This window comes from Suricata suricatta, chromosome 5, assembly GCF_006229205.1.
Source record: "Suricata suricatta isolate VVHF042 chromosome 5, meerkat_22Aug2017_6uvM2_HiC, whole genome shotgun sequence".
Lineage (NCBI taxonomy): Eukaryota > Metazoa > Chordata > Mammalia > Carnivora > Herpestidae > Suricata > Suricata suricatta.
The window spans coordinates 141,834,099-141,857,695 of record NC_043704.1 but is presented as its reverse complement, the minus strand read 5'-3'; the positions used below and the strand labels follow the sequence as shown (position 1 = coordinate 141,857,695).

At 39.2% G+C, this 23,597-nt stretch overlaps 1 protein-coding gene across 3 annotated transcripts in view; it reads right to left on the bottom strand.

The window, feature by feature from the left end:
* Positions 1–23,597, bottom strand: part of RBMS3 (RNA binding motif single stranded interacting protein 3) — a 676,668-nt gene that overhangs the window by 515,048 nt on the left and 138,023 nt on the right. For all 3 annotated transcript variants that reach the window (XM_029940376.1, XM_029940377.1, XM_029940379.1), the window contains exon 2: positions 12,106–12,278. In XM_029940376.1, coding sequence (XP_029796236.1) covers positions 12,106–12,278 — 173 coding nt within the window. The remainder of the gene's footprint in view (positions 1–12,105; positions 12,279–23,597) is intronic.

The following is a 23,597-nucleotide window of genomic DNA, read 5'->3' as shown; positions in this document are numbered from 1 at the left end:
CTAATACATGTAAATATGAATGACAGTAAGGCTTTTTCCCCATTGTATAAGTGATTAATAACAACCAGCATTTATTAAAGGTTCAATATGTATCAGTCACTAATAGACTCAAATGGGCTAAATGACTTGACCAAGTTTTCACACCTAATAAAAGGTTAACTAGAACCCACAACTGACTCAAAAGTCTCTGACACTCTCACGGAATGACACTACATCCTTGCTTGCATAGTGATTTCAAGTTGTGAATTTCACCACATATGTTTGCATTTTTAAAAAGCTTTTGTTATGATGGAAATATTTTACATCATGATTGGTATGGCAACTACATCGGTGCATATATTTGTCAAAACTCATCAAACTTGCATGTAAAATGAATGGATTTAATGTTACTTCTCAATAATCTTGATTGAAAAACTAAAACAACAAATCTACGATCAAAAAATTTAAAAGAACATTTATGATGTAATATACGTGTTCATCAAGAAGACACCACAATGTTAGAGATGTAATGGATATGATAATGGGTAAAAAATAAAGGCAAAAAGTTTTTCAAATTTTCTTTCTAAGAATAACTTGTAACGATTACTTATTTGCAATCATAAGATTGAATGACATAAACAGATCATACTATTGCCAATTTTCAGATGACTAGCTGTCACTTTTGAATGTGACAAATACACAGATATGCTTTGTGTGTTTTCCTCAAGACTCTCTAATATTGTGCCCCCCAAAGTCATTGGTTGCAAAGAGAAATCTGCAGAATGACTCCAGAGCCAAAAAAAAATTTTTTTTTTTTAGCAAACAGCAAACACCATTCAATGAGCCCAGATTACTTTGCATTAGGTATGGAGTTAGCAGTTGGTGGCTCACTGTGTGATCTGTTTGACAGCTGAAACCTGGTGGCTGAGGCAAGAATAAATGGTTATTTCCTGCCTCAGCAGCACTATTGAGTGAATAAGCACAGTATTGATCCTATTTGGTTCCTTAAACGCATGTGACTCAAGTTATCCTGAGGCTTCCCTCCAAAACTCTCCTTGGGATCCAGACAATAAAAGAGCGTGTTATTTGAAACCTTTCTTCTTTCACTCTAGTGGAACAATTTGGACTGCAGCATCTGAGGGAAACACTGCTTTCTCTGTCTCCCATCATGAACTTAAAGCCTACCTAGAACCAGTTTTGTGATTTAAGTCCAATACAACCAGCAAAAGTGGAGGAAGGAGAGAGAAAAAGAGAGGCAGATAGAATAATCAGAAGATGACTATTTAGGTATAGCTTGGGCAAGCTACATTTTCATTTGGAAAGACTGTCAGGTAATGACGTTGGAGAAAGGCCCACCAAGTAGCTTCCATCTTCTACTCCCCAAACCCTTGTCAATGCCTTGATGCTGCCAAATTCAAATGTGATTCTCTGCTGGCACATATTTTAATGTTTTTCATTTATTTTTGAGAGACAGAGAGAGACAGCGTGAGCAGGGGAGGGTCAGAGAGAGAGGAAGACACAGAATCTGAAGCAGGCTCCAGGCTCTGAGCTAGCTGTCAGCACAGAGCCCGACACGGGGCTCAAACTCACGAACCGTGAGATCAAGACCTGAGCCAAAGCTGGACACTTAACCAACTGAGCCACCCAGGCGCCCCTCTGCTGGTATATTTTTTAACCTCTCAGAAGTATTCAAGAGCCTTGATCATTCTGCATTCTTGAGATGCTTTCTTCCCCCAGCTTCTGTATCACCCTCCTGCTTCCCTGGTTTCCTTGATCTCATTGCTTGTTCTTTTATAAACTCTTTTTGTAGCTTCTCCCCTTCTCAGAATCTCAGAGTGTTGAGCTGTATGACAATTTTTCTTGCCGTGTACACACCCTGTGTATGAATTATCGTTAAGAGAAGAACTGTTAAACCAAACTCCTTAGTTTAAATCCTGAACTTGACAACGACCAGCTGTGTAACACTGGGAAAGTCACTTAACTTCTCTGTGTCATTGGCTTCTCACCTATAAAATGGGGGTGGTCATGAGGGATAAATGAGTTAACACATGTAATAGGAAGTAGTTACATGTAACCTACTTAGAATAGTGTTCAGCACATATTAGGCACTATATTCGTAACATTAGTATATGTTTAAATGCCACTTATAATGCTTATGACTCCCAGTCTATATTTTTTACTCTAACCACTGCTTTGAAAACTAGTCATCTATCAAACTGCCAACTTGTATCTTATTTTTGATGTCTAACAGGATCTCAAAAATAACAAGATTGAGAACTCTTGATTTCTATTCACCCAAAATTGTTCCTTCCACAATCCTCCCCATTTTATGAAGTGGCCCGGTACATTTTTTTAGATACTAAAGCCAAAACTTGAGGAATTATTTCTAATTTCTCTTTCCCTAACCACCCTGCCATATCAGTAACTTCTATCAAAACCATCTCCAAAAATATATCCTGAATCCATCACATCTAAGCTCCTCCATCACAATGGTCCTACTCCAAGTCATCACGATTTCCTGTTTGGACTTCTACAATGACCTCCTTGCTCATTTGCTTGCCTCTTCCCTCATATGCCCATAAAATCAATCCTTTACAGAGTAGCCAGAATAACTTTTCTTTAAAAATAAATTAAGATAAAACCCAATCTCCATGCTCTGCTTAGAAAATCTTACTGACTTGCCCTGGTGTACCTTTTTTGCTTCATCTCTCACTATCCTTACCTCCCTTACTCACTGTTATTTTGCTGTTCTGATCTGTATGTTCCTTGAATACATCAAGCTCACTTCTACCTTTGGACTTTTGTACAAGCTTAAATCTACCTGTAATGCCCTTCTTTCTAAATATCATATGCCTGGCTCCTTCTTGAAATTGAGAGTTTATCTTAAAGAAATCACCCAATCTACACTAAACCCTCAGTCATTACTTACCATCTCCTTTCATGGCATTTCATCCTTCTCTTCATGGCATATTCTAATGTTTTCTTCTTTAATTAGCCATTTAAAATTTTTTAATTTTAATTTTTTAATGTTTATTCATTTTTGAGAAAGAGAGACAGAGTGCAAGTGGTGAAGGGGCAGAGCAAGAGGAAGACACAGAATCTGAAGCAGGCTCTAGAGAGCTGTCAGGAGAGAGCCCAACACGAGTTTCGAACTCACAAACCCATGAGATCATGATCTGAGCCAAAGTTGGATGCTTAACTGACTGACCCACCCAGGTGCCCCTAATTATTATTATTCTCTCCATTACAATGTAAGCTCTATACAGAGACTTCACCACTCCTTAAGTTATCTGCAGTGCTTGGCACATGGATGACATTCAATAAATACCTTTTAATTAATGAGTAAATAAATCTTGTCAGTAATGAAGCAGAAAAGGTGTTGGATGTCATAAATACTAAATAATTGAAATCTATGTACTTTGGCAACTATTTCTAGGTTGGAGAAAGGAGTAACTCTATGATGTCTGTCTTTCTTTCTCCCTTTCTCTTCTTTCTTGCTTCCTTCCTTCCTTCCTTCCTTTCTTTCTTTCTTTTTTAATCCAGATGACTGGGTGGATGGTGGTGCTATTCACAGAGAAACAGAACACTGAAGACAGAACAAGTCTAAGAATAATTGTCTTTGGACAATGAGTTTGACAGCTCTTGGAATACAAATTTGGAATCTTTCAGAAATAATGATATATGGATGTTGGACTAAGGGAAGAATCCATGGGCTGGAGATGTAGATTTAATATTCATCAAAATAGCTGAAGTTATTTAAGTAGACTTTTTGAACAAGAAAAGAGGAGGTCCAAACTCTGAAAAACAGAAAACCATTCATGAGGAAGACAGATGAAGAGAAGTTGAAAAGAAGAATCTCCAGAAGATAAGAGGAGACCCAAGATAGAGGAATATGATAGCCAAGGAGTAAGACCATTTCATGAATAAAAGAGAGGTAAATGGGGTAAATGGGGTTAAGGAACCGAGAGATCAAATAAGATAAGGACTAAAAAATGTCAGCCATATTTGGCAATTAGAATATCTATGGGCAAACTGAAAATCTAGATGCCATCTGAGCTTAACAGAGTCCTGCCCTTCAATCTCAAGACCCTCAGAATTTCAGGCACTCAGCAAGGTATCTGTCTGGAATTCTAATTCTCCCAGAGCTCCGGGCCATTCGCTGGCACACCCAGAATGAGTTAATCATCCTCTTTCCCCTCCCCAACTTTTTTGTGCTACTACCAACAGAGTCACCTTCGTTAACTGGTGCTCTCAATGGTTTCATTCTTCTATTTATTTTCCCTGTTTCCAGGATAAGTAGGAAAAAGTATTATCAAATATCAGCTAATTAAATAAATATATTTTGCAAAAATCCTAGACATTCAACAGAATCTTCTTCATCCAATGTAATGAAAAAATAATAAAAAAATGGCCAGTGAATCAGTGGGACAATAATTTCCAAAATGTCCTCAAAATGCCAGAAAGTTATATCTGTAAGATTCACAAGATATGGTCATTAGACTGAAGTCAGCAAGAAAAATGTAAATATACAGAAGTTTAATAACAAGAGTCGAAATAGGAAGAGCTCCTTGCTTAATCATCAGTTAAATACAAATGTTATTAAAAAGTGGAATGTTAAAGAAATGTTTGACTTAATAAAAATTGTGTGAAGGGAAGTGAGATCCTTCTAAGGACACTCTTATTTTATTTTATGTTTTATTTCAGAAAGAGAGAGAGCACAAAGGGGGAGAGTGACAAAGGGAGAGAGAGAGAGAGAGAGAGAGAGAGAGAGAATCTTAAGCAGGCTCCCTGCTTAGCACTGACAGAGCCCAATGCAGGGCTCGATTCCACAACCCTGGGATCAGGACCTGAGCCGAAATGAAATCAAAAGCCAGACACTCAACTGACTGAGCCACCCAAGTGCCTACGCTTCAAGGACATTCTTTAACTAACGTGCTTTTAGATCCCTATTTCAGGGCTTGATTTGCCATGCATAAATTTTTTTAAAAAATATCATTTTTAATTGGAAAATCCAATTCATTCCAAAGTTGTCTTAATAAAACTTATTTTTAAGTCTGCTAGTCAATTGAAAAAAAAAATTGGTGGCCCCTATTAAATTCCTAGATCCTATGCAAGTCAGAGTAAGGGAGTTAAAACAGATGATTAAAGTATTTTTTTAATTAGCATGACCATGATTTACTCCAGGGGTTTCCAAACTTTGTTAGAATTACCTGAGCAGACTGTAATTTGTTTTAATGTCTATTTATGTGTTTTGATAGAGAGAGAGAGTCCATGAGAGCAAGACAGGGGCAGAAAGAGAGGTTGAAAGAGAAAAAATCCCAAGGAGGCTCCAGGCTACCAGTGCAGGAGTGAGGCTCAAACTCATGAACCCTGAGAGCATGACCTGCACCAAAATCAAGAGTCAGATGCCTACCTGACCGAGTTAGGGGCCCCTAACTGCAGAGACTTTTAAACATCTCAGTGATTTAAGCTGACCCCATAACCATTAAACCAGAATCCTTGAGGCTGAGATCCAGGCATTAGTATTTTTTTAAAGCTCTCAAGGGGTCCTCAGGGCTGCCATGGGTGTTAGAACTCAAGACTTAGCTCGCCCTCATTCTCATTAAATGAATGTTCAAGCGCTACGAGTAAGAGCTGGGTCTGAAAACGGATGGCTGTGTAAACTTGGACCACAAGGCTCCTAACCTTTGTGAGTCTGAGTTTACTCAACAGTTACTCAGTAACTATTGCTATTTTGAGCCTTAAGGTAATATAAAAATGTAGAGTGCATGATATGTAATGGATAATAAATGCTATTTATATGTAAACATAAGATTTCATTATTAATGATAATTATCTATTAATTATAAACCAAATCCTATGTCTGGTGTACAAAATATAGTTGGCAAATATAACTGTACATAAATCTAAATTAATATATGCAGCCAGTGTCAGATCTAGGCTGAGTCAATTCAGACATCTACTTTGGACCTTAAAGGCACTCTCTCATTTAAATTATACAAAGAAGGGTTCAAAGAGCCTCAAATTCACTTCGTACCCACACCTGCCACCATACAGATTTATGACACCTCAAAAGCGGCTGCGTAATTTGAGTCTGACTTTTGGGAGAAAGCCACTAATAAATTTCCTGGGGTCTTATTAGAGGGAACTTTTAAATCTTCATTGACACAGTAAGAAAGAACTAAAAAAAATCTCCAGTCACATTTTTCTTATTTACTCCACTACTCTGAAGTGCATGATGACTTGTTTTCCTTTAGTTGTATCTGAACAGTTTGACAGATTACTGTGACAAGGTTACTTTTAAATTGATAAAAGGTTTGATTGTGTCGGTGCATTTGTCAAAACTGTCTGACACCATGTATAATGCACTCTGCACTCGGAGCCCGGATGACACCGGAGTCTGCTCTCCCTGTTCAGCGTTCCGCACACACCGGAACGAGACATCCGACGGGGTTGGGTGAAAGTCGGGGAGATTAGCTTGGGCAGACCCCCAGCCCTTGAGCTCAAATGCTCCTACTTTGTTCTCCTGGCTTTTCATTCGGGGCATTTGTGCTCTCTGATTAAATGCTAAAGTGACATTTACAGCTTCGTTTTAAAGGAAGCAATGCTAGGGTGCCACAGCTTTAGCAAAGAGAACATTTACAGAGAAAAGTGAAGGGCAGGTAACCAGACTCCCCCTGTCTTCTGGTGATGATTAGAAATATGTGAGCACCCACCCAAGAGTTCCCCTCCTTTCCCTTCATTCTGCTTCAAGTGGCCTTAGCAATTGCAGGCTCACTTTATAACCGAATAATTCACTCTATACATACACAGTGTTGTCAATAACGCCAGATTAGTTGATGATGTAGAAGTAGGGGCAAAGTTTGGCAGAGCCATCTCTGGGCAATGCACTGATGAACACTTTAAAGTCTTGAGGACATTTGGATAAAAGGTATTGTATACGTGGAATATATAAATACATCAGGATATCTTTTTTTAATCAAAACACAGATTTATTTATTTATTTATTTAAACATTTTTTAATGTTTATTTTCCTTGAGAGAGAGAGAAGGAGGGGAGGGAGAGGAGTGGGAAGGGCAGAGAGTGAGGGAGACATAGGATCCCAAGTGGGCTTGTGATATCTTTTCAATTTAAAATTCTGTCTACTGGAGTGCCTGCGTGGCTCAGTCGGTTAAGCCTGCGACTTCGGCTCAGGTCAGATCTCACGTTCGTAGGTTCGAGCCCCGCATCAGGCTCTGTGCTGACAGCTAGCTCAGAGCCTGGAGCCTGCTTCCGGTTCTGTGTCTCCTTCTCTCTCTGTCCCTCCCCCTCTATGCTCTGTCTCTCTCTGTATCAAAAATAAATAAAACATTAAAAAAATTTTTTTAATAAAATTGTTTACTATGTGAAATATGTGGTTTTATTTTTTAGGCGCAATTTCACTGTGTTTCAAGGGCATGTTTACAATCGTATCATAGAAATTGCCAGTTTTTTGAGGGAGGAAATATAGCTTAACATGCAAAAATGACTACATCACCAAAATTTTATTTGGTCCAAAAGTTGTGATGCTCTTTCTTGCTCATTTCCTCTCTCTCCTAAGCCAAATCTATCTTTTCCTACTTCCATGTCCTCTCTGTGGGATAAGCATAAGGGGTATATAATCCAAGTATTACACCCAGGATCTCCAGAGATAATCCATCTCATGAATATAATCTCATAATTAATAGGAGTTTTTGGTTGCCATTATATTTGCCTTTAGTGCTCTTAACACTATAGCCCTTAAATGGTTACTAGCATATTGATGACACATTCATGACGGAGGGGCGCCTGGGTGGCTCAGTTGGTTAAGTGTCCAACTTTGGTTCAAGTCATGATCTTACAGCCCGTGGGTTCAAGCTCCACGTCAGGCTCTGTGCTGATAGCTCAGAGCCTGGAGCCTGCTTCAGATTCTGTCTTCCTCTTTCTCTGCTCCCTCTCTGTGTCCCAAAATAAAATCATAAAGTCTTAAAAAAATATTTCTTGATGGAGAACACAATAGAGTTCCTTGAGATTTCTGAAGATAAAGATGTTACAGTCCTTAACTATAGTATCTCCTACAAGACACACAATACAATGTATTCATTCAAAACATAACTAGAGAGAGTTCCCATAGAGTGAAATCATTCAGCAGTCTTGTCATCTTTTCTTTGATTTTACTTGTGACCCGAACCCAGGAGCTTTGATAATGTATGTGAATGGAATCCCTTAATAGGAATTTGCTCTCAGATTATACATCGAGATGTAATGTAATTTCTTTTCTTTAATACTATTTTTTTGCTGTTCATTAGTATTAATATGGATGCTGTATTCCAATACCAGATAATTCGCTATATCTATGCTTATTTCTGATATATCTCTGTTTTATCTATTCTTCTATTACTATAGATACTAGCAAATATTGCATTTCTTATAAGAAAGAAACTCTAAAAGTACTTCTAATTTAATAAATAAACATGGAAAACTGATCTTGATGGCAAGTCCATTTAAATCAAGAGATATTATCTATTTGTAGGTGAAATTATTTTAAAGGGCTGGGATGAGTAACAGGAACGTGAAATGATTTGAGACTTTAGAAGACTGCTGAGGTAAAATACCAATGTTGGGCACATGCGTGGCATAGTCGGTTGAATGTGCAACTCTTGGCTTTGGCTCAGGTCATAATCTTGCAATTTGTAGGATTGAGCCCTGCATCAGGCTCCGTGCTGGTAGTGCAGAGCTTTCTTGAGATTTTCTCTCTCTTTCTCTCTCTGTCCTCCCCCCACCCAACATTCCCTCTCTATCAATTAAAATAAACTTTAAAAAAATAATTTAAAAAATATTAATGATCAGGGCGCCTGATTGGCTCAGTCAATTGAGCATCTAACTTTCGCTCACGTCATGATCTCGCAGTTTGTGGGTTCAAGCCCCATGTCAGGCTCTGTGCTGACAGCTTGGAGCCTGGAGCTTGCTCCAGAATCTGTGCCTCCCTCTCTCTCTGCCCCTCCCACACTTGTGTTCTCTGTCTCTCTTCTCTCAAAAATAAACATTAAAAATATTTTAAAAAAATACTAACGACTAACATGAGATACCCACTCTACAAGAGAGGAATAGAGATTTTACAAGTGGTCTGCATGGATCTCTTACCACAGGCATCCCCACATATCAGGCGGTACCCATCCAGCCAAATTGTCTCAGGCTGTGGCCCTGCCAAAACTGCAAAAGGGGATTGGAGAAAAATATAGAAGTATCCACGAGCACACTATACTGCTAAGTAATAATGAGGGTCTCAACGAAGTATCAACATTTTAGCGTGAAAGAAGCTTAAAGGATTATCAGGTTTAAACCCATTATTTTCTATATGGGGGAAACCAACGTTAGGGCAAAAACAGGGCAGGGGTCTAAGGCCACACACCCAGTGGATGGAAGAGCCAGGACATAAAACCTGATCTCTTGGCGCACAGCTATTCCCATTGCATTATGTGGCTTGATCACATCAGTTCTTCAAAATTCTCTAGGAAAAACAATCTGAGCAATAAACTCTAGGTCCAGACCACTTCAGTAACCAGAGAACCCACAGACACGTTTGTAATAGCAACAGCATTACAATCGATCTTACTAGCTGGCAAAAACTAACATGAACAGGTAATCTGTCCCCTCTGTGCTCCTAGCATTCTCTGTCTCAGATGTGCATAAGAACATTAACAAAACTTCTTTCCTCAAATATCATGTCTCTGGGTCACTGCATCTCTCTCCTGAGTTACAAACACCAATACAGGCTGGGGCACCTCGGCGGCTTGGTGGGTTGAGCATCTGACTCTTGATTTCAGCTCAGGTCATGATCTCCTGGTTTGTGAGTTTGAGCCCCATGTCAGGTTCTGTGTTGACGGTGCAGAGCCTGCTTGGGACTCTCTTTCCCTCTCTCTCTGCTCCTACCCTGCTTGCATGCTCCCTTTCTCTCCCAAAATAAATAAACAATTAAAAAAACCCACCAATACAGGTATTTAGGTAACATTTTCCATTTATATATTTCTGGCAACATTCTATCAAAAGTGGACACTGACAGAAATCTACAGTAATGCTACATCCGTGGTGTGTTCGTACGCCAGCTCTCCAAAAACATACTATACAATTTAAAATGCCCAGATTTCTAGGGCTTGCTGGTTCCTCTGATGTAAATATTCCCGCCACAGCTGATTTTAAGCCACTGAGTCTAGAACACATCACGCCGAGAATTCCTGAATGTTTAACAATGCACCAAAGGCAGCACCAGCACACCTCTGGTGGTACAGGGGCACCTAGAAATAATCAAAGTCAACCTACTCTTCCATCAGAGGAGACTGAGGCTCAAAGAGAGTAAATGATTTGCCCCCAAATCACACAGTGGCTGAGTGGGCTTTAATACACAGATTCCAGCTCAACTACCTTCATAAACTAAGTGGAACTTTCTGTATTAGACATAGCGGTCTTCATACTATTGAAGAAAGAAGTGCCTCTCAAAAATCAGCAGCATCAACAATAGCAGAGAGACAATACATATTCTTGGAAATGTATATTCTTGGTCTCCATCCCAAGCCTAGTGAATCTTCATCTTTGGGGCCTAGAAATCTGGTGTTCGCTGAACTCTGAGTGGTAGGGAGCAATGAGAAAAATATTTTCTTAAACCCCTCAATATTTTTTGCAAGTGAGATCCCAATATGAGTCAAAGATAATAGCTATCCTTTCATATCAGCATCCGTTAAGAGATGTTTCTTCTGAAGCTCTTTAACATAAAGTCCACAATCTCACATTTTCAGAGTCCTTACTTTTCCAAATAGTTTAGATTTTTTTCTAACAACAACAGGAAAAAGTTGAGTTATTTACCTTCCAATTCTCAACCCCAACCTTTTACAGACTAAAGCCTAATCGATATTTATATGTTTTAGCCCTGGCACATTCCTTTTGTTTAAGCAACTCCTTTTAAGTAAATATTTATTCTTCAAAGTTTTGCTCCACCTCTTTCACAAATCACAAGGCTTTCACAAGTGAAAGGGCTTTCCCACTGTAATCTACAAATTGCTTTGTCAATTGATTATAGAGTTATGATTTGGGTTTTGATTTATCAGTCACTTCCTGGTGTCTTGATATTTGTTCCCAACCATAAGATCCAGAACAAAGACAAATAAATACAGTCTGCTTTGTTTTCCTCTTCCAATATTTTAGAGGTTGGAAAATTTACAAAATAAATATCCTCTCAACCTTCTTGTAAAAGCATTGAAAAGAGAAAAAGAAAAATTGAGTAACAGGTTCCCAAATTTAAAAATACCCAGCTAAGGCACACTTGAATGACTAATAGCTGTACTGATATTACTTTTAAAATACTCAGACAGCAATCTAAAAATACAGGTCCATGAGTCTTAATTCATCATCCATTATTAATTTTATTTGGAGGGTACACGTAAATATGTTTATTCTATTTGCACAGAAATAAGACAGTTCATAACCTAAGTGTTTGTAGATAGTAGATTAACAAAAGCATTTTGGAAGGGCATTGTAATTGTACCACATTTCCTAGCAAATCCAAAAAACTTGGTGAGTATGGTTCTTGGCCTTGGTGGGAAATAGCTTCACTGGATGTGGAAGTGGATGCTTTCAAGGAAACCAGAGTCTTAGTTTTATAATTCCCCAATTACCTGGCCCTGGTTAACTTCTGTTTACCAAGAACTGGCCAGAAAAGCTCTGCAAGACTTCAGGTAACCATCCTGAAATCTACTATTAGTAAAGTTTTGAGATTGCCTTCCCTAATACTTGCCCCCAAAAGTGGCTACCTTTATGAGATTCATTACCGATTCCACCAGCCATATTGGGACGCCTGCTCATCATCTTTTTGGTCCACACGTGCATACCGGCCAGCACGGCCAGGCACGTCTGCTCTGGAACCTCTACCCCCTAACGAGACAAGTCCACATATTCCATTCCCTAGCAAGCTGGACTGCGACCTCCAATTGAAGCCCCATTTGTACAGCAGAATCTTCCTCCCTGAGGCAGCAATAAAGCGGGGTGTGCCAAGGGCAATATCGAGTCCTGTGTGGACTGAGCCAAGGTGAGCCAGCACGGAGGGGAGGAGCGGCGCCAGGAGCAGAGGGTACTTACGGTTGGCACAGCTTGATCAGGTCCTGGTCAGTGGTGCCTGGCGGAAGGCCTCGAATGTACAGGTTGGTTTTACTCAACTGTTCCCCGCTGCTGTTGCTGCTGCTGTTGTTGCTGCTGCTGTTTGTGCTGGGGCTGGGAGGAGCCATGGGGTGGGGAGCTGGCGCATAGGACGGCTGGAAACAGAGAAGGCTGTTACTGGAGAGACAAGGCCAGCACCAATTCACAGGCCAGCAGCGCAACTCGAAAGCAGTGCAGGCTTCTCGGCCTCTCTGATCCACACATGCACACACATATTTATATCATTGCCCGGTAGCTTCTGAGAACATCGTTCCCCCCACGCTGGCGCTGCATCTGGATCCACGTAAGTTAGCCATCAATGGGACACAAAGAAGTTCCCGGGGGCGCCTGACAGTGGCATATGGCTTCTGAGTTGGTCCCCTTGTGATCTCCCTTAGACTTGTAAAGTAGCACGTTACCTCCCTCCCCATGAGAAGAATGTAGTTTGCTCTTGGCTCCAAAGCTCTGCCTCTGGCTCACCATTCACAAGCCACAGATCTTTGCTTTGTCTCCACTCCTTCTTCCCCCCTTCTCTCCAAAAAGCAAAACCCAAACCAACCAACTGAACAGAAAACTGCCTCATACGGTGGTCGTCACCATCAGTCTTCAACATAGTTCCTGATACATAAGAATCACTTTATGAATAGCGAGTCTAGGAATGACCAAATGGATGGATGAATATCTCTTCTCTTTCTACCACTCCCAAATCTGCTTCTTCATGGTCAACACCCTGTGTTTTGAGATACTGAGCTACCATTTTCTCGACACAATCAAGATCTCCTTTAAGTTACTCTAGTTGAAGGTCTTAATCTACGTGCTACTGACAACTTGGGATAATTCTTTGCTACAGGGCTTTTTATTCCTTACAATGTACACCCTACATTGTTCATTGTAGGATGGTAGCAGTGTCCTTGTCCTTCACCCACCAGATTCTAGGAGCAGCTGTCCCCCAGTTGTGACAACCAACATTTTTCTACATGCTGCCAAATGTCCCCCCGGAAAGAACCACCACTCTAACCTGTGAAACTGTGTTATAAGCAGATAAATGACCCCCAGCAACTTTGAATATACAATGTGGTAACTACACATGTCAGAATTAGTAGATATACTACTCAATATACTTCATTTTTTCATCAAACGGGCATATCTTCAAAAGTTCTAAAATTAACGGACTGAGTTTGCATTCCTGCTGCATCTCTTCCTGGCTGTGTGACCTTCATATGGTGCCTTAATCTCGCTGAGACTCAGCATTCTCATCAATATGAGGAGGATATAAATAGTACTCTCAATAGTATGTCACAGGATCTCGACAAAAAGTCAATGAGCGAATGTACACAAAATGGTTCCCAGAAATTAGAAAGTGCACAATAAACGTTAGCAATAACAAAAATGCAAGAATAACAATCATGATAATGTTTGTAGTTCATATCTGCCTTGCCAGTAAGATTAGGCTATATAACTATCCCAGATATTCTCAGTCATAACCCAGAACATTACCTAAAGGTACCACTAAGATTCCGTGGGGAAAGTTTGGGCTGAGTTATAACCTGAAGACACATTAGCTGTTCTATCAGGGGTAAAGGTGTGTACTTATCAACCAGCAAGTAGTTGTTTGATAAATACTTAATCTACATCATGAACAGTACAAACTGAATAGACACAGCACTTAGCCCACAGGGAAAAGAGGCCAAGTTTTATCAGCATCCAGCCTTGTTTCTTGCTATAATAGTCTGTTTTACACCTTCCAGAATGATCCGACCTGCCCTAGTCCATATTTCCAACTGGCTACAGGACAATGCCTCTTAGATACACCATGTGAAATGAAACTCATTACCTCTGCTCTCTTACCTCTCACGTCCCCACCCCAGCCACCCAGTGCAACAACCACATTTCTCTCTGAGGTTGTTGACATTCTTCTAGCCCCTCACGCTAGAGGCTTTGGTGTCAGTTTCAGGTCCTTAATTCTAAATCTCAAAATACAGTCAGCTACCAAAATTTCTGGGAGCTTTCTAGAAGCATCCTTTTCTCTGAATTCTCACTGCTTCCTAGGCTGGGGTCTGGTCCACCTTGTGGATCCACCAGATCCGCCATCTGGCTCATGCTTTCCTTGTAGAAAGGAAAGTGGGGGAAGGATGAGATAGAATGGTCAAAAGCAATACACACTGCTCTAGTGTCCTAGGCAGCTTCTTTAAGGAACAGAGAGGTGGGACAGAACCAGGGTCTCTTTCATTGAAATAAACATTTTCCTCGACCATTTCTTAGGTATTATTTGATTTACTACCAACAGTTTTAGTGTGGGATTTTATAACAAATTACGCAGGAGAATACTTTCTGTTCCCAATGTTTGCATAAAATGGCATACACCCATTGCCTTTTGGAATTTAATATCTGCATAAAGCTGCATGAAGTTTCTTGGTTCGCATGAACACCTAGTCCACCTTGACCTAAGAAATCCGTTTCACTCCTTGGACACTCCATACGCTCTAGCCCTATCTCTTTACAATTCCTGCACTTAGTAAGCATTTAACACATCCTTGCTAACGTAGTGTCCTAGTCTCTATATCTCTCAATGGGACAGATGGGATTTATCTTTTACTTCCTGAATGTGCTCTATTTTCTTATATTTCCCAGGGCTTTTTAAAAGCTGTTTGTTACCACTTTCACCTCCCCTCTCTCCAAATTCTTTGAATTCCATTCTGTACTCAGGCTTCTTTTAAAATGGGGCTTTGTTAAAAGCAGTTTTCCCCATTGCATAGCTTTTAAAACTATCAGGGAGGCAAAAAATCTTGTCTTCAGCTTTATGTAGCATTGATCTGATGGACCAGCTCAGATTGAGTCCTTGATTGATCAAATAAGAAAGTATTATCTATAGGATGTTCAATATGTGTTTACTTAATTCTCTGCCCCTCTACGCTCACCCTCATGGGTCTTCGTAAGCATTTCCATAGCCAGAATGCCATTTAGTAAATTGCATGGTGCTTAAAACAATACATGTGCCCTCCAAAGTGCTCAAAGTATTTACTAGGAAAAAAAATAAACAAAACACTCAAAAGCAACTCAAAGCTGGGATGACTATAGGCTACTTGTATGCATGAAAATGCATGAAAATGAGGTCTGTAATTTATAAAGAGACAGAAGCACCAGGCTGTTGTGGAGAAATGATGCATTTCAAAAGCCCTTTGAAATAAAATACACCATCAAAAGTGGTTATCTGTGTCATATTCTTGTTTGTGAGTTCTAGAAGTTCTGCTGAAAGAGGTAGACTGTCTCAGCGTTGAACCAATCAATCCACAGATTTTAAGACGGAATGCCTATATTCTCACTACTACTCCTTAATATTTCATTAATCTGTCGGTGATATACTGAATGATTTGGGTAGTGGTCTGCGTTGTAAATCATCCTTTGGTTTTTAAGAATTACAAATTCCCTCCTCTCCACCTACTTTCCAAAAACACACACCCTTTAATCAACAAAACATTGGCAGAAGTTTCCCAGAACGTCTGACAAATGCCCAGGCCTAAATGAATGAATTTGTGAAAAGCAAAAGCAACGTTGTGTGTGCTCTGGTGCCAAAGACAAATGACCGAACTACAGCATCTTTGAAAAAAAAAAAAAACAGGAGCAATAATCTGTAGAGGTTAATGGTCATAGCAACCACTTTCCTAATTGAAAGCGGCTCTGATTCCTTTCTCAATTCTTTGTCTTCAAATGGATTTGGGGTTTTATCATTGATTAGCATTTAAATTATTTTGAGGCAAAAAGGGAGAAATTTTAAAACGTTAGTAAAAAAAGAATTTATTTCCCCCCAGATAAAATTGACGTCGCTATATTGCTGAAAGTCGCACTTTACAAATCCCATTTAGGAGCGGTGAGGACTTACAGTCCAGGGTTCCCACACCCTGTAAGGGAGCTGCTATGAATTTGCAGTCAGCCAGGTTAGAACCAGTAACCAGGGCAGATTTTCAGAAGAGGGCCTTCTGCTGGCACTCCGATTGAAGGAGGGAGAGAGGGTTTCTCTTGAACCTGCATAGGCTTGGCAAATACGCAGATTTTCCTGAGGGGCTTATTCATGGGGGTGTAGCTGGGAGGGTCTGTTAGGCGTCATGGGAGGGGGTTGAAACTCTAAACCGCATGGTGGGACTGCTGCTTCAGTGGACTGGTACCAGTGTTTTCTTTGGGAAATAAAATGATCCGACATCCGTTTTAGAACATGATGATTCTAATAATTACAGGTAATAGTTGTTGCGTGATTCCTAGTAGGCATTGTATAGAACAGCCCAATGAGGCAATAATATTCTTCTCAACTGTAAGTGAGAACACTGAACGCAAAAGGGGCAGATGACCTTCTCAAGGTCACATAGCTGGAGTCCTACTCTGAACCTAGGAAATTTGACTCCGGGAGTCAGGCAGTCCCCCCCAGCACTACAGGTCACCTACTAATGACAGGGGTACCAGTCAACGTGAACGGTTTTCTTGCAGGTCAACTTTGATGGAAGACAAGGACAGAAGCTCTCCTGCATCCAGGTATATGGGGGAGAAACCGAATGAGGATGATAAACAGTATACGGTCAGAATGGAGGTTAATAAGGCCTTTCCTCTATCAGAATTTAAATGAAGTCCATCTTAACATTTAATTTTGAAGGGGAAGTGACCATCAGAAGCAAATGTGTAATGAGTTTTTCAAATAATGTCAAACAAGTGGGTTCATTTGTCAAGATTCATGGACGTTATTTGGTAACAGGAAAATGAACCGGCTTGCAGATTATCCTACAGCAGCTGTTTCATTTGGTGCTTTGTTAAGATGCCTCATTTTTCAAGTTTGAAGAGTGAATCATCCGGGTCCTCCTAGTCTTTTAAAAGGTGTGATTTGTGTATGTAGGTTTGGAGGGAGGCACATCGTGCTTTTAACCCCTACATACTTTGGAGGTAAACTGGAGGGAGACATGGGTTGTAGTTTTGTTTGTTTTCTTTTTTTTTTTTTTTTTCAATTTTAACAGAAAGCGTCTGATACAGTCAGTACATGCTATTCACATATCAAGAGGGTAAATCATTAGAAATCATCTTTCATTATGCAGAATCAAACATATGAGATGAACCTGTCTGAAGGCAGGGCTATAACATACACACATCAGCCAGACCATCTTAAGCCAAGGTTCTAAACCTTGTCACTATTGACATTGGGCTATACTGTACACTGTAAGATTAACAGCACCCCATCCTTGGCTACTAGATGGCAGGTGCACCACCCTCCCCCCAGGTTGTGACTGCCCAAAATGTTTCCAGATATTGTCAAATGTCCTCTATGGGGGTAAGAGTGCCCTGGTTGGCAATCACTGCCTTAAACTGATCCAGCCCGTCTCCTTGAAGAACTAATTCTGCTGTGGTTCCCCTAATAGAATAATAATAATAACTCAATGGCCTACAACCTACTTCATTGAAAAACCCCATCACCTAACCCAAGTTCAACTTCTGACCCTCGAGTATATATGGCATTCACCTCCCCATGCCGCTACCCTCCGTAACTAAGACATTGGTACGTCACACTTCATTTGCAGCACACCAGGTCTGAAACATGCTTCTTCCTCTTATTGAAAACATAATTCTTTTACAAAGAGAATTTTAAATATTTTTTGCATGCAATTCCCTTTGGCTGGCAATCACGGGGCCTCGATGCCAAACTGCAGTCAATTCTATTCCCAGCATCTGGTTGCTGGCAGGATCCTGAAGCAGTTGGTCTGGTGGTTTTTTTGGAGGAGGCTTGGACTCCATCACACAGCAGTCTGTTCTGCTGAAGGTCTCCTCAATTTGTTTTTATTCATCTCCAGTGCAACAGAATTTGTACTCTTTTATCCACTCAAGGGTAAAGCCCTGGATAACGTCTCCCATGGGACTGACACGCCAAGTCTTTTACTATCCAAAAATGAATACAAACCACATTCCTGTCTTAAATCATACATTATTTAGCCTGCACATACACATGCAATCCATTGCTCGGTGGATTAACACTGCTGCAGGCTATCGAATTCCTCTCCCAGACAGTATAATTTCTACATAACCGTGCTTCTGCAGACCTCTCTTCTAGTGGGAACACAACACGAGCCAGTGGACACGACAAACACTGTGGGAGTCACTGGAGTGCTTACAATAGCCTCTAATAAGGGTGCGTATAAATATTGTCCGTGCAAGCAATAATCAATGCAGCTAAATTAATATCTAAGGCGAGATATGCAGTTTTAGCCCTGGTTTCATGAACCACACATATTGAAGCATTGCAGTTTTATCCTAAACAACTGCCCCTCCATGATCTAGAATATGATTATAGAAAACAATGGTTTCAATTCCACCTTTTATAATGGAGTTTGGTGAAAACCTGACCCACTTCTCTTTTCCTACCCGCAGATGAGCAATGAAGGACAAGACTCCTCACAAAAGGGCATCATTTGCACTTTCTCTGTGAACTGTTTTTGGTACTAGCCACTGTCAACAGTGGTGGCTGTGGTGTTTAAGAACTCCACCTTGCCCTCTGAGGGTCCTGCTCTACCACTAACCAGGTGCTTAAACCTCTAGTCATGAGTAAAATAGGAACTGCGATGATCTCACATGAAAATGTTGTGAGGCTTTAGTATATATATTACACATAAAATATTTAGCACCGTGCCTGACACAGAGTCAATACTCAATAAGTACTTGTTGATCTTATCATTTTCATCAGGAGCATCATGAGGCAGATCCTTAGTACGGGGGCCACTATTCTTGAGATGAAACTATGTCACTCGAACTGTGGTTTGTCATTTTCATCAAGAATCAAAAAGTAATCACTAAGCACTGATGAAACAATCATTGTGGAGTGAATGGCTAATTAGTTTCAAGGTATTTACAAATCACTACTGAGGTTTTATTAAAATTCTGTTAGGATGAGATTCACTTTTGCTGTAAATATTAGGTTTTAAAAACCTCAGCGGATTGCATAATCACACATCGCTCTTTGCTATTTACAAATAGGATTAATCTAAAGTCATTGAATTCCATTCAGAGGTTTAGATATTAAATGACATTTTAAAATTCATGGTACTTGGAGACACAAGTAAACTGGTTATTGTTCATTTCAAGCACCTATTAACCAATTTCATTAACAAATTTACAAGCTAGAGAAAAGTGGCTGCCATAAATGACGCCAATGGCTTTTCACAAAGACTGTTCAGGTCTCCAAATGCCAGTGATATCTGGTCTCTGCTCTTATCCATCGCTTAGTATGGCCAACTCGTGGTCTCTTTAAGGCAAAATAAACAAAATTAAAATATATCTTAAAATTTGAAGTACCTACAGCACTCACATAAAAGTTCAAGAAAATAATAGAAAATAATAACAAACAGCTCATGTTTCCAATATTAATAAGGATTGATTCCTCATGAAAAAAAGAAGAAGAAGCCATGATTGGTACCGATTGTGAAGATTACAATGTCACCTATGCTACAAATAATTATTGTTAGAATTCCCCAGAAGTACCAAAAGTGACTGTAAACTCTGGATAGGACCCTTGTTCTATTTCCCAGGAATATCTCAGAGATCAACTCAAACACTTCCTATTACTTTGTAATAGGCCAGAATCACCAGGAAGTCTGAAAATCCAGAACAGGTCATCATAACTACTTGCAGAGATCTCTAGGATAGTCAATGGTTAGCATTTCAATTCCTAATTCAGAGATGAAGAGATCTCACAAATAGTCAAACAATTACACTTGGGTCACATTCTTGTGCCTTACATGTTTACTTAATTTTTTAGTTTAGTTTTTCCCCATAATCTCTATTTTGACTCTTGTCTTAGTTTTTTAAACATTCCATGTGTTGTAATCCAATAATCTGTTTCCCTAAAACTATAATCAGTGATATTGTCAATAATTAGTTGCCCTAGTTTATTATGTATGCTATTCAAAGTAGAATGAAGACCAACAGATATTAGCTTAAAGGGTCACTGCAAGATAGGGTGACCTAGCATTTTCTTGTGACTAATTGAGCACTTTCAACATTTTCTTCTTCAGTCAATGAAAACAGATATAATTAACCATTTCCACTCATTCCACTTAACTAATTTCCATATTAGCCAATCATATTACTGATGTGGTTATGAGTAGGTAATGGGTGCTAGAAATAAAACATTTTGTTTCACCATGTATAGCAACAATTATAATCAATGATGGAAGGCCATCCAGAGTACCAAATGGCATTGGGGCTCTTTTTGATACACTAAGTGATTCTGTCCAATTAAATCAGAATTTACTTTTTCTTAAAGTAAATCTATGTTGACTTAGAAGCAAGTCAATAATAGGATAAAGAATAAGTGCAGTAAAGTCTTTTTTCTTTAATGAGGCTTTCATACCACACCCAAAACTCTCTCCAGCCCCTATCTAACCCTGTTTTTCTCTATTTCCCAAGGCTCATTCACCTTCCTCGCCACACTATGGTCACATCTGAATCTCTACCTTATTTGTCTTCCTCCCTTCACTTAGAATGCCTGGTCTGCATTCTTATACCTTATTCTAGGGTGACTCTAAAATGTATCTTACAAACTGGGGTACCTTTGAGAGCAAAAGAAGAAAATATAGATAATTACATCAGGACATAAGTTATAAATTGAGACTGGACAAAGAAACTCGAAACATATGGTGATCTTATGATTATTTAATATGTATCTAAATCTCATATATTTGTCTAGAGTCACATAAAGTTCCACTCCATTTTGTAGCTTTTTAATTTTATTATTTTAGACCTCTTTTTCATGTCTATATACTCCTCTTTTCATTTACCCCTATTTTTCATTTCTATATAATTAAAATATCTACAAAAGGTTATAAAATAAAAAGAATGACTAATGTTTATGGAACATATAATATATATAAGGCATTGTTCTAAGAATTTTATATTAATTGATTTATGCTTTTGGAGGTATGTATATGACCACCCCTCACATTGAAGATGAGAATACAGAGATTTTTAAATACACAGAGTTTAAATGACTTTTCAAGATTGTTCAGCCACTCTGTGACAGATTCAGAACCTGAAGTAAGGCAGTCTTTACTCCAGCTAATTCCTGATTTAACTCTACATATGCGCAATCCGATATGGTAGCCGCCAGTCACACATAGGTATTTAAATGTAAATATAATTGATGTAAATTAATTAAAATTTTAATAATTCAGTTCCTCAGTCATACTAGCCATGTTTCAAATGTTCAAAAACATGTAGCTGTTGGGCTCCGGGGTGGCTCAGTTGGTTATGTGTCCAACTCTTGATTTCAACTCAGGTCAGGACCTCACCTTTCATGAGATGAGCCCCATGTCAGCACGGAGCCTGCTTAAGATTCTCTCTTTCTTCACTCTCTGCCCTTCCCTGTGCTCACACACACACACACACACACACTCTCTTTCTCAAAATAAATAAATCAACATTAAAAAAAAAACAAACACGTGGCTACTAGCTGCTATGTTGGACAGGAAGACAAAAACATCTGCATCATCACATAAAGTTCTACTGCACAGACCTGATGTAGATCATTCTTACAGTTGCAAGGCATCAGCCTCCCAGACTATACTGTACATCCACAGTACCTAAATGTGCTGAGCAAAACAGTGGTCATGATTTCTGTGCTGCTATCCATAAGGCTTATTTGGGTTTTTAAAAGTGTGATTAATCTCCTTTCAGTAGAGAGCGTATTTAAGTTTTATTCTCCTTCAGATCTGGGTCTCGATTTTGGCATATAAAACCTACCAACGGATACCTTCCTTGACCAAAAGTGGGAATTACTAAAAGATAGTCCCAGAAAGTAAAATATAATCTGTGGGAAGAACAAGATGTGGTTCATTTGTTTTTAATCAAAACCAAGGTTTCATCTGTATTGTAAAATTTCTTTTTTAAGTTTATTTAGTTTTGAGAGAGAGCTTGAGCAGGGGAGGGGCAGAGAGAGAAGGAGACACAGAATCAGAAGCAGGCTGCAGACTCTGAGCTGTCAGCACAGAGCCCGATGCGGGGCTCGAACTCACAAACTGCAAGATCATGACCTGATCCAAAATCGGATGCTTAACTGACTGAGCCACTCAGGCGCCCCATAAAGGTTTTTAATATCAAGAAAGAAGAGCAACAGAGATAAACTGCTGGTAGAGAACCAATGTCTCTGTCTTTGGCAGGCAAGCTTCCTGCTTGGGAGAAAGTTCTGTATTTTTCACACATCACCTACTTTACCCACGAATCTCAAAGAGCACCCTTCCTCCCCACATAGTATGCTATGCTACCAATCTTATTTTTCTCTAAACTGAACCAAGGAAAAAAGGAGAATGCTTTCTTACAGTGAACTAGAGGCAATTCAGCAAATTCATAAACAATAACCTATATTCCATGACATAAAATAGTTATGTTATTTTATTAGCCAATTCATTCATATTTTATTGATGTAGCAAAATTAAATATAAACAGAACCTATACCTCAAAAGTCCTAAATCTAAGAAATTTGGACGATAAAACACAATAATTTCCTCGAGAAGACAATGTTGGAACACAGATCAAAAATGCAACAGCAATTAATACAAGCAAAATAACTGCTTCATTATAAACACTGGAAGGAGCACTTCCACAGATAATTTTCTGGGAATATAATTTCAACATTTACTGTGTCTGGGGCTATGAGATGATAAATACGAGAATAAATTAATGCTCTAGTTCAATAAAAGTGATCTGGTAATAAAAGATTATTAGGCATTTTATACTATTAGCTAATTTATTATAATTTTTAAATCATAAACAAATGAGATGTTTACACATTCAAACTTCTATTTGTAACCTGTATGAAGATTCCTTTTTTCAGTATATCTTAAGTCAGTCTGCCATGTACCTTCAAGAATGTTCAAAAAAGTATATAGACATCTACAATTTCTAGGGCATCTGCTTTGTTTTGTGATTACTGGAGATTCATTTTGCCCAGTGATATTCTCCATAATCAAGGAAGTGAACTATCCATAATAAGACAGTACTGCTTTTCCTTCTCCAAATCACTTACTCTTTTTAAATAAGTGACTGAAGGTTCAGAGACCAGCAAATAAAGGGCATTTGCCCTTGACTGGTAGACTCTCCAAAGGCCCAAGAACAAGAAGGAAGTATTATTGTTGCATAGTGACTAAGAGCATAAATTCTGATGACATAACACCCAGGTTCAAATCTTGCTTGATTACTTATTGTCTGTATGGCCTTGGCCAAATTCCCTAAACACTTCCTCCTCAGTCTTCTCATCTGTAAAACTGTGGATAACAACTATCTCAGAAGACTGTTAAACATTTCAAATGAATCCTTATGTATCAAGCACTGAGAATTAAGCCGGGCACAAAATAAGTTCTCTATGGGCACTTATAATAATTATTATACAAATCCTAAAGCATTTTACAATACCT